This window comes from Rhipicephalus sanguineus, chromosome 8 (assembly GCF_013339695.2).
Source record: "Rhipicephalus sanguineus isolate Rsan-2018 chromosome 8, BIME_Rsan_1.4, whole genome shotgun sequence".
In the NCBI taxonomy this organism is placed as follows: Eukaryota; Metazoa; Arthropoda; class Arachnida; order Ixodida; family Ixodidae; genus Rhipicephalus; species Rhipicephalus sanguineus.
This window is the reverse complement of record NC_051183.1, coordinates 13701340-13720239: the sequence shown is the minus strand read 5'-3', so window position 1 is coordinate 13720239 and position 18900 is coordinate 13701340. Positions and strand designations below refer to the sequence as shown.

Genomic DNA, 18900 nt, shown 5'->3' with positions numbered 1-18900 from the left:
TGATGCCCCCAGCTCCGGTGTTTAACCAGTCTTCGCGACGTTATAGCACTGAAGATGCTTCAATTTCTTTTTTCCTTCTATATGATATGCGGAGCGCTCTCTAAAAAGAAAACATTTCCCTCAGAAGCCCCTAGCTTATATATGTTTTTATTTTTCTGTCATGCGCATTCATTTAATTAACAAGCCCATGGGAAAACTTGTAAAGTCGCAAAATTTGTGCTCGGTAATACAATACAATTATCGTCCAGCTAATTAAACAAAGTGTACACCCACAGAGCATTCAGTAATAAAATGATGAATATGTACCAGTAACAAAAAACACGTTCATACTTTATTTTCAATAAATACAAAACAGTTTCAGCTTGTTACATACGTACACATGTATAATACAACATTCTGTAGGTAGTTTCACAATTGACACTGATAATTTCAATAAATAAGCATATACAAAAATAAGCTGGCACTATAGTACCATACACACAATGGGAAAAAGTGAAAAATTAATTATAAACATAATTAGATGTTGATTATTCAGGTGTCATATCATTAAGTCATACACACATATAATTCAAGCCCACAGCAGTCAGAAAACACATTCAGTGTTTTGGATAACACAGAGAAAACAAAGATAAGAACATACATCAGAAGAGGCATCCACTGACATATGTGCATTATAAAAAAAATGTAAAACGTGGTCCCATGAATATTTACATTACGAGACACAAACGAGAAATACGGAGTAAAAAATATTGCTTTTTTCAATGGCTATTATGTAGAAGCATTGAATGCTTGTACAGTTTCCATTATTTGCCGATGGCTATCGCTGAACAGCACTTATGGGTGAAGTGTATAATGTAAAAGATAACTAAGTGTGGAAATAACAACATATTACAAAAAGATTACACAAGACTGTTTGAAACAGATCCCTATCGTTCCAATTCTTGTGACACATCATGTCAAACTAGCCTTGTTATTGCTTCAACAAGCACAATTGTAACACACCAATTTCAGCAAATGAGTGAATAACATAGTGTCCAGAGTGATTAACGATAAGTCTTCGACTTTATAGCTACAAGTTCACATTTCAAATTTGTCCCCGACGACATATGCAAGAAAGACGGCAGTTAAATACCACTTCTAGTCTGTACATCCATATTAAGTTATCACACATAAACCCAACAACTTCCCAGATGAAAAAAGTTCCGTTTCCAGCTGGATTATTGAACTTTTCCAGCTGGAAAGATTTCCAGTTCGATAATTCAGCTATATAGCACTATAATTCAGCTCGAAGTCGATTCCAGCTGGAATGTGGCCGAATTCCAGCCAGGAACTGACGAAGTTCCAGCTGGATATCCATCCATTTCAAACTGAATTATCGAATCGTAAGTCTTTCAAGCTAGAAAGACTTCCGATTCATAATCTAGCTGGAAACAGAAATTTTCATCGGGGTTGTGTTTCCAACTTGTACACTATTTGTAAACAGAGAACAGGAAAGAAACCTGAAAGACATGGTAGCACAAACTTAGTTATAGGCATCAAGGTGAAATCACCGACTCACTGTGGTTATCGCTCTCGCAATTTCAATAGCTCAAGAGGCAAGCACGTTCGAACCGACACACGCTTCCGCATCAGGGCGTGAGCCTTTCAAGGAGCCTCTTGAATGACAGTGAGGTGTACCGGTATTCTCCGACAGCCTTGAACACTTGTTTCACCAGATCCTCGTACTTGAAGGGCAGGGGCCTCAGGCACTTCAGACGAGGCTCGTCACACTTTTCGTAGACAAACTCCTCCAATGAAACGTGGTCCTCGTTCACAGGAAGCGGCTCGTCTCTGTCGGTGTGCTTGACGACCACTTCTACGCACTCGTCCCAGTCCTCAACCATGAAGTCGACTTTATCACAAAGATCGGCGAACACTTTGTTTGCGACCTTGGAGTTCACGGCAACACACTCCGCCAGCACCTCTCTCCTGAGCCTTTGTACGTTGTCAAATTCCTTCATATCGAGCCCGTGGTCGACGTGCATAAAGTTCAGCACTTGTAGGCAGCGCTCTGCAATAGACGGGAATGAATTTGATTGTTGTTGAGTGCCATCAAAGTTACAGAAAATTCCTTTTATTAGTATGCAAATGCCAGTGAGATCAGTTGCAGTTGTATTATGAGCTACTCACTGCATACTGTTGACTGATTCTTTGTTACCAATTATGACTGCTAGAACCCACAGTACTTAAAGGGACACTAAAGAGAAACAATGAATCGGTTTAGATTGATAAATTTTACTCTGAGAACTCTAATGTCGTTAATTTCACCATCATAGGTTCATTAATAGAGGACCAAATCAAGTTCAAAGTTTCATTTTAGAATGAATTTCGCGCCAAAATCTCCGCGCATGACATCACTGATTTCAAAGTGTACTTATCGTATTTTGGCGTCATTGGCTCAAGAAAATCTCCTCAGACTTTAAGTCTACGGCCCCCTCAGAGGACAACGTACTTCATTTTTACAGCTTAGGAACTACGTAGGCCCTAGTATGCGCCATCAAAATATGTGACATCATGGCAAATGGTGCACAGACTTCAAGGTGGCATCGCCACCCACATTTTCTTTTTGCCCGTTTTTTTCGCTTACTAAGCACCTTCTCGCGGCAATCGTGGTGTTTTTGATATCGTGAAAGAGTAGTTTACTAATACGTGAAAAATCGTTTTGCTCTTTAGTGTCCCTTTAAAGGGGTTCTGCAGCACTTTTCTAAGTTAAGGAGGTTATTGCCTCATGACGTGAATGCCGCAGAAACTTTTAGAATCCGTAAAGTGCGAGTGGAGTTGCAGGGATTTGCCGCATGCTTCGCTTCAAGCGCTTTCTCTTTCCTTTCGTACCAGCAAGCATGCTGAAAGCTGCGCAGGGTGGGGCCTTGAGCACTTTGTTTTCTTTTTTTCTTTGAGTGTGCAGCTTACTTTCAGTGGGATCGTGAGCGCACTTGTGTAATTTTATACCAGTGTGTGTAATTCTAGCACTACAGAGTGCAGCACAGGCATGTCATGGCATCCTGTGGTGGCCACGGCAACCATGCAGCTCACAATGGTCAAATCAGCTAATGGTCGTGCACTTTGTGTTGATGACACGGTCATTTTGGATTATGGCATCATTTGTCGAGAGAAGAGGAAGCAATTTCATAATATAACAATATCTGGGGTTTAACGCCTCAAAACCACGATATGATTATGAGAGACGCCGTAGTGGAGGGCTCCGGAAATTTCGACCACCTGGGGTTCTTTAACGTGCACCTAAATCTAAGTACACGGGCCTCAAACATTTTTGCCTCCATCGAAAATGTAGCCGCCGTGGCCGGGATTCGATCCCGCGACCTTTGGGTCAGCAGTTGAGCGCCATAACCATCAGACCACCATGGCGGGGCAGCAGGCAATTTCTAGCCGACTTTGAAAATTAATTGTAAGTTCCAGGCCACGTGCTGCGCTATATAATGCTTGACTCACATGTTCTCAGGAGCCTCAAGTAGTGATCGGCAGTGCTTTATGACCATGCTCAAAAAGTGTTTGCAGGGCCCCTTTAAGCAAAAGAAAAAAGCAATTAAGGTTTTGGCATCACAACATATGTCATGAAATGCTAGGTTAGGATCACCTGCAGTGATTGCTATCTCTCCACACCTTTTCCCCATGTCCTTATTATACACTACTTACCATTTCTGTAGCTCAATTTTTTAAATTCTTTTTATCACATGATGGAGCCTATAGCATAAGTTGATCTGGGATGCCATTATGGACACTTTTAAATTCCACCATATAGTCAAAATTCATAATGGCAAAATTTTGAGCCAATCAGATGGCGGATTTGACAGTGTCCAGAATAGCACCCCTGATCAGGCAGATTACTGAGAGAGGAAGATATTACTTGCACAACAAACACAATGTCCAAGTAGATAGTTGAAGTTGGTGATGAACTTATCCTTGGACAAGGCGTCACGGCACACTGCACTTTATGAAACACGTAGCTGTAACTGCACAGCATAAAGTTTTGGCTTTATGAGGGCTCTACAACATTTCTATACAAGCCAAAGTGCTTGTCTCCTTTCATCAGTCTATGTGTGCCAAGGAGTCTTTAATGGGAGCCAACTGGCAGAGAGTATTTTCCACAGCGTGAATTGAGTGATGGGCTTCTTTGAAGGCTAATCTGAATTGAGGTAGTGATTTAGAGCACGACAGGGGCCGAATGCCAGCTGTGTCATAGAGATATACTGAAATGGCTTTAGAAACAGAATTCGCAAGAAAGAAGTGTGGTGTAGCACTTATTCAGAAATAGTTCTACTTGAACAATTTACTAACATAATGGGATTCAGCAGGTGTTAATTAAAACAAAGTGAACATGAAATGAACGCTAGTTCATTGAAGGTACAGTTCTAGCCCCAGAAAGTGAAGTGACAGATTGGGATGCCATGCTACTGTACAAGCACTTATCAAATGGGTGAAGAAGGCACAACTTTACCGTCCTCATTTTCATATCTCCGTGCTGTGATGCCGTTGAACATGAACATCTGGAACCTATTAATGTTAACGCTCGTTTCTATGGCCGGCAGGCGCACTGGAAGTCTGTTTCGCCGGGAATCTTCGACGATGGCCATGAATTGGAGTTCGTCAAATCCCACCACACTGCATAAACATGGAGTGAGAGACAAGGCAGCCAGAGAGCTCTCACACGTTTGCCGCGTTCATCTCTCTCTTTACAATATGTTTTGTTGCAATTACAGTACCCGGAACCACGGACAACCACACGCCTTGTCAGAAGTACTTTTTTTCTCGTCTAATGTAAACACCCAGCGTATTATGAGTTAAAGGTTCGTCGCTGCTAACTAAAAGATTATGTTTAGCAGAGCAGCGATGTCAGAATCCCATACGAAATTTACCAGGACGTTCAAGTTTCCGTCCTAAAGCCAGCGACACAAGCGTGTTTCTGTATGGGAACATCAACCGTCCGAAACACATGATAAGTGCTTGACGTCACGAAAATGAGCAAGCGGTATTGGATAGTCATGTAAATTCTCCGTGGGAGGGACATCGATGAGAGTGGCATTTTTCTTAGGTTGTTGCCGAGTGGTAATTCGACCATTGCACGAAGCCACAGCGGCTGCAGGTTCGCACAGTCACGTACGATTTCACTGTTGATAAAAGCGGCCGCGACAGACACTTAGCAACATGTAATAGTTTTTCATCGATGCCTAACGAACGTCTTTGGTGATCATAAAAGAAATGAAACGCGACGAGGTTGACGATCTCACGTAGTACGCACCATCCAACGATCTTGACGTATCGTCCCAGTTCGCCCTGAAGCACGTCTTCGAACTCGACGAGGTTCATTGTTTTATCGCACAGAGTTAAATAACTCTACACGCTATTGCGAGGTGAAAGCAGTGAAAGGTACAGGCTTCGACGAGCTGATTATGCTAATACTACGAAATCGAAACGCAGAACTTTGCATCATGATAAAACGTGATGTACAAGTTTCCCGCCACTGTTCTGCCTTGCCACTGCTGCAGGGCACTAGCGTCACTGTGCCAACTGTGCGTTAAAATAGCGTCTCTATTTTCTTTCGGAAGAAAAAAAAATAAATAGAGGAGGCGTTAGTGTACTACAATTTAGCAATTTAGCCAGTCCACCCGGTACAAAAGCCACACATATCATCATCTACATCAGCCGGTGTGAGCAATTTTGTATTTTCTGTGGCAGTAGAAAGCAAACACAGCGCACAACTACCCGCAAAGCGTTGGCACGACATCCCAGCGTGCACATTGGCATTTTTTTTTTTTTTTCGCGTCCAAGAGAAGGAGCAGCGCCCGGATCTTCTACATGCACTGAAGGCAAGTATTTTTACGGGTTACTGCATTTATTTTGGCCCAATGTACGGAGGAAAGCTCGGCAACTCTCGGGACGCATGGGTCCGTCCGTGGTCGCATTACGTTATTTATTTATTTATTTATTTATTTATTTATTTATTTATTTATTTATTTATTTATTTATTGCAGCCCGTTTCTTCTCAGCGCGAAATACCCCCATTTGGTAGCATCCTTCTTTTCTCGAGACATGTATGGGTGGAGAATGGGCTAATTTTCGTCGGTGAATCACATTGTCCTCTTCTCGTGACACATCGCTTTCTTATTTGATCGTGTACACATATTTACGAGGTAGACAAACTCCAGCATGGTTACCAGGGCCGTACCCAGGAATTTTTTTCGGGGGGGGGGTTTGCGTGTAGAACGGCTGCCATTTTTTAAGATTTATACTGGCTTATTTTTGTGAATAAATCAAGTACATCGCTTACTTGTAATAATTCGATGGTACTTTTCAATTATTTGTACCCAAATAAAGAAATTGGTATGTCAACCTCAAATTCTGGTTAAAGCAAGAAATAAGTTTGGACAATAGCACCACCAAAGCCGGGGACACCGCGACCAACGGCTCCTGATGAAGTAACACAATGTAACCACGGTACAAAAACGGTATGTATGTGTTACAAGCTGCCACTCTAGCGTCGCCAGCGCGAAGTCGGCGACGGGAATGGCAGCAGGTTAGGTCGTTCCGTACGTAAGCAGAGACAGTGAAGAGATCAGAGACGTGTGTGGGGAAAAACAAAACTCTAGTGATATTGCAGCACGAGGAATCTAGTACAACACTTAATACCAACTAACAAAATACATATAAAATCAATAAATCAGCTTACAAGAGAGAAGTATTACAAACTACACAAAACTAACCAACAATAAAACTACAGATGAGAAAGTCCGAAGGTATAAGCAGGTGAAGGGATACCTGTGATGACCGGCAGCTTCGAGTCCACGACGATCGGATGCAAGAAGTCAGAGAGAGTTCTGGCACAACTGCGATGTCGGCGGTGTTGCAGCGCTGGTGTTTCCGGTAGGCTAGTGCTTGAAGCCGATCTCGGGCAGGTTGAACTTACTCGAGATTCAAGTACCGATGCCTACGTTACAGACGTTAATTTCGCGTCACAACTAGACGAATGGCTAAGTTTAGGTGGCCAGCCGATACGGAGCCGCAACCACTTAAGGGATACTTCTTGATCTCCTTCTACACCATGTTGGTCAGCAACTAGACTGCTTAGCAAGGCGAAATCCTGCGCTTAAATCGACCTCCGTGTCCCCTCATTCTCGTCCTGGGGGAAAAGAGACCTCTACATGGGTCCAATCATGCACGTTTCATTGTTAGAAACTCCACCCTAAAAATATATTGACCGCGTCCCTTTTTAATTAGGAGAGGGTCCTCAACTGAGCGAGAGTGACAACCTGTTGGGGTTCTCTCATACGGCTTGTCCACAAGCAGTTTTGCCCGTGGGAATGGTCAGTTTCCTTGGTTTCAGCCGGTGCGTCTTGCAGTCTACAGCTGGTTCGGGGTGCATCGCGGCCTTTGACGACCCTGCCGACGCCGCCGTAGGTACAAAGGATCAAACATCGGCGACTAACGTTTGAAGAAGAACACCCCATTCAGTACTTCCCTGCACTAAAGACCAGTCTTTTCATGAGCGAACGGTTCCACCGGTCAGCGGGGGAGTGCGGCGCCCGTTAATTTGCCGTTACGCCGGGTCGCAAAAATGGCAGTCCGTGACAGTATGTATGCAAGCAAACAAACAAGTCGCCCGACATTCCGATCTTCTTGTTACCGTTCGCACATTCTGCTTGCTGGATAGTTTCCTCGTAATTGCGAAAGAATAGAAGGGTTGAAGCTTGGGCTAGCTGGGTTTAGCTTTTAATCGACTCTTGAAACATAGAGGGAAGTTTAAACGAGGAAGTTTTTCCTTCTCGGCAACTTGCAAAATTCTGTGAGGACTTGTTCTGGGGTCACTTGAAGTTCTCGATGGATGCTGAGCAGTGCTAGTCCGGTCAATCTGTCGTTGTTCATATGATTTCGAAGGTAGCTGTTCAGCCTTCTCAGTGTGGAAAAAGTCCGTTCCGGGGTCGACGTCGACACGGGTAAAGTCGCCAGGATAGAAAGTAGGCTGTGGATGTTCGGAAAAAAGTCGCGGTTGCACATCTCTAAGGCCTGTAAAGCACAAGCTGGGCGATTCTTTTCTTCGATCTGGCAGCATTTGTTCACCCACAGTGTGAACTCTGCTTCGATGACATTAGCGGAAGGAATGTCGCCAAGGTAAAACTGCACTGCATCATCAATATCAGAAAGGCTAGCCGATGCGCAGAATTTCGGCAGCAGCATGTTAAGGCCAACCACGACCTTCTTATGGGCATCGAACCGGTCTCTTAATTGATTTTCGAAGTCAGCCAGCAAAGGCAAATACACATTCCTCCGGTAGTACTCTTCGGGAGTAGCAGAAGGTACGTTGCTTCTTTGCATCTGCCTTCCAGTGATGCGTGGTAGGGCCATCTCAACATTTGTGATCTTCAGCAAAGAGAGCGACTTCAGAAAAATCTTATTAAATTCCGTTTCCGCACTAGCCCTTTTTGTGGAAAGGACGTCTATAACATTCTTTACGTGATCGCACGCTTGAGCCAAGTCACAGTCAATTTTTTGAAGAAACTTGCAAAGTGGCAGTGTCAAAGAGAAGAGGTCGCTACAGATCTGAAGCGAAACGACAAACTCGGCTTCGTAATGGCATTGAGCAGTTGAGAAGCTTTTGATGAAGTATCAGATGACGCGGCCTCTTCTTCCAAATATTCGAGGAATTGTACAATAGGCACGTACAGTTCAAGGAAACGCTGAAGTGCATCGTGACTCTCTACCCACCTTGTTTGGCAAAAGGAGAGAACTGATTTTCTTTTTTCTTGTGTTAAATCTTCTACTTTGTCTCGCAGTTGGTTCGTCCTCTGTGGCGAAGCTCTCACAAACGTACAGGTTGAGGATACAGTTCCCAAACAGTTGCGGATGCTGGGGAGTTTGCATGCGTGAAGCAGAGCAAGGTTCAATGAGTGGGCGCTACAATGCACGTACAACGCTTTGGGCGCTGTTTGACGAATGAAGGCTTGAACACCGTTAAGGTGGCCGCTCATTGATGCCGCGCCGTCGTATCCTTGCCCGCAAAGTAGGTTCAGGTCAAAGCCATGACCTCTAAGGCTGTTCAGGATTGTGCTCGCCAGCGCCTTGCCAGCGAGATCGTACACGGGAACGAAATCTACAAAATCTTCTTTAAGTATGGGCACTCCCGACGTGTCGTGTCCAACGTACCTTACACATAGGGAAATGTGGGCGGTGCGAGATATATCAGTGGCCTCGTCAGCTAGAACTGAAAAACACGAACCTGAGTTGACGTTTTCAACTATCTTTCTTTGTATGATTTTACCACAGAGGGTGATCAACTCATTTTGAATTTTTGGGCTCGTGTACAGCGCATTCGCCGGAGATGTTTCCATGTGAGCTCTCAAGGCGGCATCTCCACATTTTGCTCTCATCCTAAGCAGTGCGCGGAAATTTCCATCATTTTTCAATGGCAGCACTTCAGACATATTTATCGGACCAGAGTCGTCTGTGCCGCGAAGCGGTACTTCTTGCCTGCCACAGAAAAGGATTGTTTCTATTATTGGCAGCAAGTTCTTGCGGTTTTCTTCCGCCTGCTTTTTAAGACCGTGGTCAAGTTGTGTTAAGATGTCATGCTGTGAGCGGGACCGGACTGCTAAAAAGTTCTCCGATAGCGTTGTTGACATGGCGTGATAACTGCTGGATGCGTGGCTCTTAAAGGCGTCCATGGCTTTCTTGTAATTGGTGAACTCCTTAGTTACAAAACAGCCCAAGCGCTGGTGCTCCCCTTTTCCTGCACACTCGCTTGCGAAGACTACGCAATATTTGCATAATGCTCCTTGAAGCTTCTCTGAATAAACAAGCCATGGGTAACGATCTACCCAGTGAGGTTGGAACTTCAGATTCCTTTTCCCTGTGGCTGGATAATCATAGTTAGCCGGAGGGGTCCACGGATTGAGCAGCAGCTTCTCCGTCGTCTCTGGATCATTTACATTATTGCTTTTCGAGACAAACAGTCCCAAGTCCAAAATATTCGCACTCGTCGCACAGAGGGGAGGCGAACCAGAATGTGTAGGTGCCATGCCACTCACCTTCCTTGGGCATTGCCCAGTGGTAAAGGCGTCACTTTGCCCAGCGTTGACTGTAGAACAAAGGTCACTTGGAGTTGCACTGCGGCCACCATCATTTTCCGGCGGCGCATGGGTGTCCTGCTTGTGTTCGTTCTCAGGTGATTCACATAAACCGGTGCATTCTCCTGAGTCGCTACAGAAGTTCCGACGCGCTTGGCTTTCCACCAGTGCTGAGGAGGGCGAAGTTTTATCCTTCGAAGGAGGCGGTTCTTCTCCGTCCGCTTCATCGGTTCGAACTTTCTTGAAGTAAGACGCAAGACTCCTTTGCTTCGTTGTTGCAGAGTGTCTTTTCATTTTGCTGCCGCAATCCTGTGCACGCACACAGAAGTGGCCAGTGGCTCCAAAAAGACGTTTGCGACTGCTTCGACTGCCTGGCGTGAACGGCGGGCGATGTTTTCTTCCTCTCTTATCCACTTTACAGTGGCTAGAATGTAGAAGTGTGATGAACGCGCCGGCTCCCGCGTGGCACGTGTTTTCTGAACGCCGCTACAGCTGGTGTGCATGCAGGACCATTATTGTACTCCCGCTGCAGCAAACTGGATTAACGCTACTTAAAGACCTTTTCACAGAAGACTCCATGGGCACTCCATACTCCCCTTAATATACGTGAACCCCCCAAGAATGCACTGCCGAGACATTTGCACTCCCGTGGTACAGTCCAGAAAGCAGGTGTTGCTCCGTTCCTGTGAAAAAGTCACCTTTTCACAGACGGCTCCCTGGGCGCCTGCATAATTCTCTCTCGGCTGCGCTAATTAAATAGCCGTGACCCCCCAAAAATGCACTTTGTAGGCTGTGACGTCAGCCTCTGTACTCCCGCGCGCAGCCCAGCTTGGCGGCGTTTTTTCTCTCCTGTGAAAGTTGACCGCTGGTGCCGGATTGTGTGCCGGCTGTATCCTCGCTTTGTGTGCTTTGTAGGGAGGCGCATATACCTTGTGTGTACAGAAGAGGTAGATTTCCTTGCGTGTGGTTAAGGTTGTTCGAAGTTGCTCGGATATGCCAGTCTTTCAGTAGATGTCATCTTCGATGATTCGTTTCGGTGGCGAAGACTACAGTTTGAGAAAAGTTTACCCTGCAGCCTGCGTCCTCGGAATGCGCCGCTGAGTTTTTCCGCTTAGGGGTTTCGTTCCCTGGCAAATTTGCGCACGTCGTGTTGGTGTTGCCGTTGCTGTCGAACTGTTTACTTTCACAGAAGGAGACGCGCTTTTCGTAGAAACCCAAAGCCAACACGTGCGGTCCGCACAGACGGATAACTTCTCCAGCGGCAATGCACAAGGAAAGCATCTTGAATCAATAAGGGAGCTGCTACGGGGTGAAAGACGAAAAAGAAAAGACTCGAAGGAACGCGAGGGCGAAGTGCAAAGCTGTACAAATAGGGCAGGTGCGCGTGCGGGGGAGGGAGCGCTGAGGTGTTCTGGTAGGTTTGAAGAAAGGAAGAAGAGGGAAGCAATGCCAGGAAAGTTGCAGTGTAACTTTGGCAGCTGGGGGTCGCTGTGAAGGCGTGTAAATATTTTAGTATCACCCGAAAAGTTAAAGCATCAAAAAAATTTCGGGGGGGGGTCAGAACCCCCTCAACCCCCCCCTAGTTACGGGCCTGATGGTTACGCTCAAGAGAGAAACGTTCAAGAGTCACCTGGAGTGTGCTGACCATGCCATTGAAGTAAAGTCATTCGTAATTTTGCCGGAGTATTGTTGCAGACTTGCCGTAGGTCGTTCACAGTGAAATTGCCCGAGTCGTCAACGTCTCCTTTTTCGTCGTCTGTATTTTTCTTATGTTTTCGTGGCACACTGGCAATATCAATATCGTCTTTTACGTTTACTGTACTCTTGACTGCATTCAAAGGGTAGCGCATGCAACAGAGCGACGTCCTTCTGCATGAAAACTCAGTATTCATCCAGGAAGACAACTGGAAACAAAAAGCTCAAATTGTAACTGCTAACGCCCAGTGTTCTCTATTAAGAGCATCAAACTTTGAACGCCTGTTGCATTCTTTCAGAGAAAGCTACAGATTTCGATGTTTGTTTTTATAACGCCCAACATATGTACTAAACAACGTAAAACTCGCAATGCAAATGAATAAATTAGGCGACCACAGGTAAATAAAACGTGCCTGTAACCAGTCTGAAGTCGTCACAGCACCGGCGACATTCTGACTAGATGTATGGCCTCCCCGTCTCTTGCTTCTGCGGTGCGACTGGAGGTAATTAGAAATGGAAACTGGGGAAGCCTCGCAGGCGAGCGCAGCTTTCGCCTTCACCTCGGGGTCTAGGGAGCCAATGGGCGTTCATGTAGTCTCCTTAGCAGGGTCTGTCTGGCCGTGCCAGGTCCAGTGGTAACGGCCATAGAGTTTCCTACAATACTTACTAGAGGGAACTCTGGCGCTAGTGTCTATGGGAGCTGCAACGCATGACGCTTCAGCTAGCATGGGAATGATGGGTACACTCGCGGACAACTTTTCTTGGCAATGAAGGAAAGGCTACGGGGGCGGAGCTACTGCACATGTACTGCTCCGCGAAGTAGCCCGGTTCGGCGCGCGTTTCGAATTTAGTTTAGTTTGTGAACCTTCCGTACCTCCTGTGACGGCCATTTGATTATTCGAGCGGCCGTCACAGGCTTACACAGCCATTTGTTAGTGAAATTCATCACAAGCTCCCTCAGCGAGTCGTCGGAAAAGCTGGAGGGTGACGAGCGCTCACCTGAAGACAAAGACGCCATTTTGACTGTGAGGTGCACGTAAAAGGTGCGACGTTTTCACAGGTGCAAAAACGCGAAATGACATTGCATAAAGCAAAAGAAATATAAGTATCTCCTTGGTGCGCACTGACCCTCTTTTCAAACAGTGCCCCGTAGAAAATAAAGCAATGTTGTTGTTTTTTATTCTCACGCAGAAAGCACGGTCGCAATTGTGGGACTATAATCTTCAGCGGTAGCACACGCGTAGTTCGGCTCTCTAGCCTTCCCTTCATTGCCAAGAAAAGTTGTCCGTGAGTATAGTACACAAATTTGCCTAAACTTCGTACTTTCGGCTCCGTTTGGCTCCTCGTCGGCTGCACCCGCTTTGTCGAAAAACGAACTTCAGCAAAAGTCAGCAGTTTCACTTCGCTACTTTAACTTCTTTAGGCTCAGCAATTCAGATCTGGTCACGAAGTTCACAGCGATCCATTCTTTTATCCGAAAGAAATCCAAAACATAGCAATAAACAAAGCTACAAGTACGTTTGAAGCCGCAAGCACGAAGACTAGGCAAATTTGTGTACTACCCATCATTCCCAAGGTAGCTGAACGATCGCAGCGCCAGAGTCCCCTCTAGTTAATTTTAGGAAACTCTATGGTAACGGCGACATCACAAGAAGAGAGGATGCCAAGTGCTAATGCTGAGTTTGCGCAGTTCAGTTAGCGCTTCTTCCCGGCTGGTCTTCCCAAATGGTGATGTGACCATCAGCAGTTCTGTAGAATTCTAGTAAGGTCAGGCACAACTTAGCTGGTGCTTTTTTCAAATGATATACGATCGATTTATTAATGGAGTTTGTTGTATAGTATATTCATGACACGTACGATGCAATCTTGGCAAGAAAGTCTCACGGCGTTCGGTTCTTACGCGTTCTTGTGCTCTAGGATGCGGGCGAAGCAATACTACTATTTGCATATTCATACATTTTTATCTTAGTATCACTTCCGCATACTCCGAACGACTGTATCCACCTTAGTTGTCAATGTCATATTTATATACATATATAATATTACACATTTATACAGCAACTGAGCCTGTTGTATATCCCTGCATGCCTCCATGTACCACTGTTAACTGATTGCACCATGTTTTTGGTGTTCCTTGGCTAGTACTGGCTCTTGCCTCATTAACGCCCATTAATCAACCAATCAACTGCAGAGGCCGTGATTACTGCCTTGCGAAATGAATGTTTCATTAAATATCTAGTGATTTATTAATTAACTTTCAAGCTAATTACAGCTATATAACTGAAACTTTGTCAATGCTGTCTTTTTCAGTGAAAGTGACGTGAGGCCCACTTTTGTCTCTTTAATTTCAGGAAGATGTCATACTGCTGCGTACCCTACTGCAAGTCGGACAGAAAAAAGAAGCTTGGAATTAGCTTTCATGAATTTCCTGGAAATGAGACGCACCGGCAGGCTTGGTTGAAGGCTATATCAAGGAAGGATTTCATTCCCAATGAAAATTCCAACAGCAGTGTAGTCTGCAGTCTGCACTTTCGAGATTCTGATTTCTCATGTTCCACAATTAAACGGCGACGCCTCAAGCCAGATGCTGTGCCTAGCATTTTTACTGATTACCCACGCTACATGCAGCCTGCTGCTCCAAAGAAAAGGCGTAAATTAGTGCGACAGCTTTCAATTTCTCGTAAGAAAACCATTACATCAACATTGCCAAAAGAAGGACGCAAGGAAAATGCAGCTGACGATTTCCACAGTGAAGATATTTGCACATCAGTTGTTTCTGCAAACATTCTGTCGAATCATCCATCAACCACGACGCAGCTAAGTCCTGACAATTACGACGCCACCCATCAAGCTGTGGTTTCAGTAGAAGCTGCTGTACAAGCCGATTTTCGTATTCCACGTAAACATCCTGATGCCAGGGCTACAAATCGTATGAGGGCACAAATATTCAGGAATAACAACGCCATTCAAAAACTACGGGAAGAAAATGAAAGGCTCAAAAAGAAGCTTGAAATGTTTGAAAATATATCACAGTGCATTCAGCAGGAAAAAGATGTTAGCAGAGGGTGGGCAGTTGAACATTTTGTCTTGAAGCTGCTTGATAGAGCAAATATTGAATCCAGGGAGACATTATCCGGTGTCGACCTAAGATTTTGTTAGGGAATGTGTGGTTCTTTACCTATCCCAAAGCCATATTGCTACATACACACTAGAGGTTCGATAAAACTTGTCGAAAAATACCTTGTGCTATGCTGGCAAGTCATGCAGTGACAGTGCCGTCACCCCACTAATGAAAGAATGTCTCCAAGCAGAACTGAGCAAACTCAAAAAAGAACGGCTCTGCCCACTCTTTGTGGATGAAAGGGCCATATCCTTTAAATGAAGATATGACCCAAAAATGGACTGCTTCTTTGGGAAACAAACCGCCAGAGATCACCTCACTGCGCAAGGGAACTCAGCGCTTGCAAGCAAGACGCATTGCTATATGGCCGCAGGTTTGTCAACGGCCTACAAAATACCATGCGTGCTTTTTTGCAAATAGGTTGAGTGGTACAGATCTGTATCACTTAACAATTCATGTTATTGCTGAAGTGGAAAAATGTGGACTCTAGGTTGTATGGATCGTCACGGACAATCGCAATATATATGTTACTATGATGTGCTACCTCGGCGATGGTTCTCTGAAACCGGTTGTAACACATCCATGTGATGCAGAAAGTAGGCTGTTCTTACCTTTTGATCAGCGCCATATGTTACAGAATGTTTGAAGTCTCTGAAAGGTGTTGTGACCGACGGAAAGCTACCAATAACAAGAAAGTTCGTCAAACAGCTCTGCGAACTTCAAAAGAATGAGACTGCTAAGCCCGTTCGGTCCTTCACGCAGAAGCATGTAGAACCCGCAGACGTTTAAGAAAATCCACGTTGGAAGAGCAATGCAGCTATTTTCAAACTAAATTTCTGCAGTAGCATTCCTGAAGGACTGTCCCTGTTATCAACAAAATGGCAGAAATGTTCCGAAATGCTGGTGCAACAATACATTTCATGCGAATAATACAAAGGTGGTTTGCCATTTGCAATGTTGCCGATAGAATCACTTAAAAATCCAGACCAAATGCAGTTCTATTGCAAAACTGATGAAAGCCTGCAGTGGCTTGAAGAGGAGTTCCTGCAGTACCTCCAAGCCATTAACGACACCTGCAAACGAAATTCGAAGAAGTTTCTCAATGCTGAGATATATGAAGCACTTTTCCATACTGGCCAGTGCACCGTCCTGCGAGATAGTGGCTTTTTCTATGTTTTGACAAGAGACCTTTCAAGTGATTCTGTGGAGCTGCTTTCTGGTGGGCTGCGACAAATGGCAGGGGGCAACGACTGCCTAGATGCCAGGACTGTCACCTTCAGTCTGGAAAAGATACTACCAACTGGAATTCTATGTGTGTCTCAGACCTCGAACGTTGGGACAAGGCAAAGTGTTTTGAGGTATGAAAATATATTTTTTTTCTACACTTAGGGCAAATTAATTTCTGTGTATTATTGTGTGCTTTCAGCAGTTCTTGTCGATACCACAATTACTCCCGTGTATTATATTTTATCATTTGGAAAGTTCCATCCATATCTAAGCTAAGCACCGAATTTTAAACCACTAACACTGCTTTCAAGGCACAAAGAGCGGATTCCAGTGTTATGTTGGCTAAACAATGGTAAATTTTACTTGGCGCGTAGCTCACTAGGGGTCCTTTGTTTGCAGCACACATAGTCCACCTGTGAGTGTGAAGTTTCCTGCCACATCTGCCCCAGAAGGCCCACTCGCAACAGCGGCACGGGCAAGGTATGCTGATGTTTTATTGAGATGACTTGTCACGTTTCTACATTTCATTGTTGCCTGGATATCAAACCATGATCTTCGTCGTTGCCTTTAGCAACTGAAGTGTTGCGCTTCTAAGCACGCGAATTCACGACATGGAGGGAAGAAACGGTCAGGAAGAGAGCACTGCGCAGGGCGAAAGAAAGAAAAATAGTATGCCAGGCACGCACACATGAAGCTTCGCTTGCCCCCATTTTCCCCAATAGGGCAAGGAATCCTGACTTTACCTCTTTAATTTTAAGTACCGCTTTATAATAAAAAACACAGGAGTACGAACACTCTTTTTTTGGATTGCGAAACAAAATACAGTTGAAACTCGATTTAACGAAGTAATGGGGACGCTCAAATTATTTCGTTAAATCGGGAATTTCATAATTATTAATATCGAGAAAGGTATTTTTCGGTCCTTTGAAATCTACAAATTGTAACATAGCGGCACCGAAAAGCTACCATGGCATTGTTTCTGTTGGCAACCTATGCCTGCACGTCTGAAAAGTCCACGAGGGTGGTCCAAAAATAAGGGAACCATGACTGGGCGATGCGGACCAGGTAGATATGGTCACGTGGAGTTATGTCCGCCTACCGATATACGATGACGTGAAGAACGAATGCAGTGACTGCGTGAGCAGGCCAAGAGAGAAAGAAGGGAGGCGATGATCAGTGCTCTCCGTCGCATAAACCATGAAAGAACCAAAGGAACCACCGTCACCTCTAGTGCCATCCGGTATGTAGGAATGCTCGTGGCTGCCTAGTCCGTTCCGTGCATTGGCGTGGCATGCAGTGTCGTCAAAGCAAAACTTAAGTATGGCACCTAGATGTTTAACGCAATAGAGTTAGAGTGCACGCTCAAAGAGAAAAACCAGTCTCAGTCAAAATTAGAAGGAAACCACCACTTTTTTACTCAGTTATTTCTGGTAAAACTTCGTTAAATCGGGTTAATGACAACACTGAACTCTATGGATGTTTGCCGGGGACTGGAAATTTCTGCTTCAGATTAGGATGTTTGTAAAATCGGGTTTCATTTGATCACGTATTAACTGTACTTCTAAAAGCTTTCTTCACTACACGAATAACAGCAAATTGTGCATACAACACTGCAGGAAAATAGTTTCAAGATGATCTAGAATTCACCTTAAGAAGTCTTACTTATTGTTATTACGCAATCTCAACAATGTAAAAGTTCAGCAGAAGGTAGAGGCTTCAAGTGGGGAAAAGATGTTGAACAAGAGTGGCGTGACAATCGGGCTCTGCAGCTGGCAGTTAGATGTGGCGTGTTCATTTGTCATAACTTTTGTGTGTTAAACCACAATTTCTATTACCGTTTGATGTATGCACTGTGAATTCACCCTCTGGATAAGGGAATATCTTTATAAACAAGCATGACCTTTTATCTTTTGCTTCTCATGGTGGTACTATATTGCATACTAAGTTTATGCATTTTGTACTGGTGCAGGGTCTCAAGAAGCTGCGGTATCTGCCATTTGCCATCCCTGACAACCCTGCCATCTGCCAGCCCTGACACAGCACAAGCAAAAGAATGCAGCAAGCATTTTCACTTGTGATGGTCTCATTCTGAATTTTTTTTCAAGGGAAAAGCAACACTGCTAAAGTTTTAATGGGCATTTAAGTTCCTAGTGAATTGCAAAACTAGCAATGTTTTTCTGAAATAAATTGTTCAGCACGTTTACATACCATCTCAGAGGTTGTCTACTTTTGAAGACTGCATGCTTTTGAAGCTGCAGAATTCATTTTCTTTAACATTTTCTTTGCGTGTACTTGACCATTTGCAGTAAAATTTAGTGTGTGTGTACTGACAGGCAGTGCTTGTTCTTGATTATTCTAAATTCCTAAATGCACAGTATGCATTGCGAAGAATATACAGAAGAGGGTCCCAAGGTCAGGAGATTGTACCGGGACCCTCTGTACATGATTGTTAGATACAAATTACAAAATAAGTGCAAAAATGTAAAAATATCTCAACCTGCTATCTTCAGAACATTGCAGTTATGTACAAGGGCAGCTACCAACGCTTTACAGAAGTAGAACTAAAATTGTGAGCATACAACAAAAACTGGGTTTGTTTTTTTGTGTGTGTCAATGTATGAAACTTCCCACTTATAAAAGGTTTTTTTATACTAAAAAATACGAATGCACCTAGGCTACTGATTTTAGTTCCAATTATGTATACGACAATTTAACACTTGTTGGAATTTTGGTTTGTGTGTG

At 44.4% G+C, this 18900-nt stretch overlaps 2 protein-coding genes across 3 annotated transcripts; one reads left to right on the top strand and one right to left on the bottom strand.

Annotated features, from left to right (window-relative positions):
- Nucleotides 1-134: 134 nt before the first annotated feature.
- Nucleotides 135-5414, bottom strand: LOC119401413 (uncharacterized). The gene is made up of 3 exons (XM_037668195.2): nucleotides 5297-5414; nucleotides 4496-4659; nucleotides 135-2050 (listed from the first exon to the last, which is right to left on the bottom strand). Exons 1-3 carry the CDS (start codon nucleotides 5362-5364, stop codon nucleotides 1629-1631), a joined length of 654 nt encoding a protein of 217 aa, XP_037524123.1. The 5' UTR covers nucleotides 5365-5414; the 3' UTR covers nucleotides 135-1628.
- Nucleotides 5415-5713: 299 nt separating this feature from the next.
- On the top strand, nucleotides 5714-18408 carry LOC119401412 (uncharacterized). Of its 2 annotated transcripts, XR_007417323.1 has the most exons (4): nucleotides 5714-5868; nucleotides 14166-16289; nucleotides 16558-16638; nucleotides 18128-18408. XR_007417323.1 is itself a non-coding variant. In XM_037668194.2 (3 exons), the coding sequence occupies exons 1-3, from the start codon at nucleotides 15886-15888 to the stop codon at nucleotides 18234-18236; spliced, it is 594 nt and encodes a 197-aa protein (XP_037524122.1). In that variant the 5' UTR covers nucleotides 14155-15885; the 3' UTR covers nucleotides 18237-18408. The 2 variants fall into 2 exon arrangements, 1 of the variants encoding a protein (XP_037524122.1); XM_037668194.2 differs by lacking the exon at nucleotides 5714-5868 and having other exon boundaries at nucleotides 14155-16289.
- The last annotated feature ends 492 nt before the right edge of the window (nucleotides 18409-18900 follow it).

What these genes read in the sequence shown, in the direction of transcription:
- LOC119401413 (XM_037668195.2), bottom strand. Translation starts at nt 5,364, where the DNA reads ATGAACCTCGTCGAGTTCGAAGACGTGCTTCAGGGCGAACTGGGACGA. An exon ending in TACGTCAAGATCGTTGGATG is followed by an intron (nt 4,660 to 5,296) that starts GTGCGTACTACG and finishes ATGTTTATGCAG; the next exon opens with TGTGGTGGGATTTGACGAAC. An exon ending in GAGATATGAAAATGAGGACG is followed by an intron (nt 2,051 to 4,495) that starts GTAAAGTTGTGC and finishes CGTCTATTGCAG; the next exon opens with AGCGCTGCCTACAAGTGCTG.
- LOC119401412 (XM_037668194.2), top strand. Translation starts at nt 15,886, where the DNA reads ATGTTGCCGATAGAATCACTTAAAAATCCAGACCAAATGCAGTTCTAT. An exon ending in ACAAGGCAAAGTGTTTTGAG is followed by an intron (nt 16,290 to 16,557) that starts GTATGAAAATAT and finishes CTTTGTTTGCAG; the next exon opens with CACACATAGTCCACCTGTGA. An exon ending in GCAACAGCGGCACGGGCAAG is followed by an intron (nt 16,639 to 18,127) that starts GTATGCTGATGT and finishes GTACTGGTGCAG; the next exon opens with GGTCTCAAGAAGCTGCGGTA.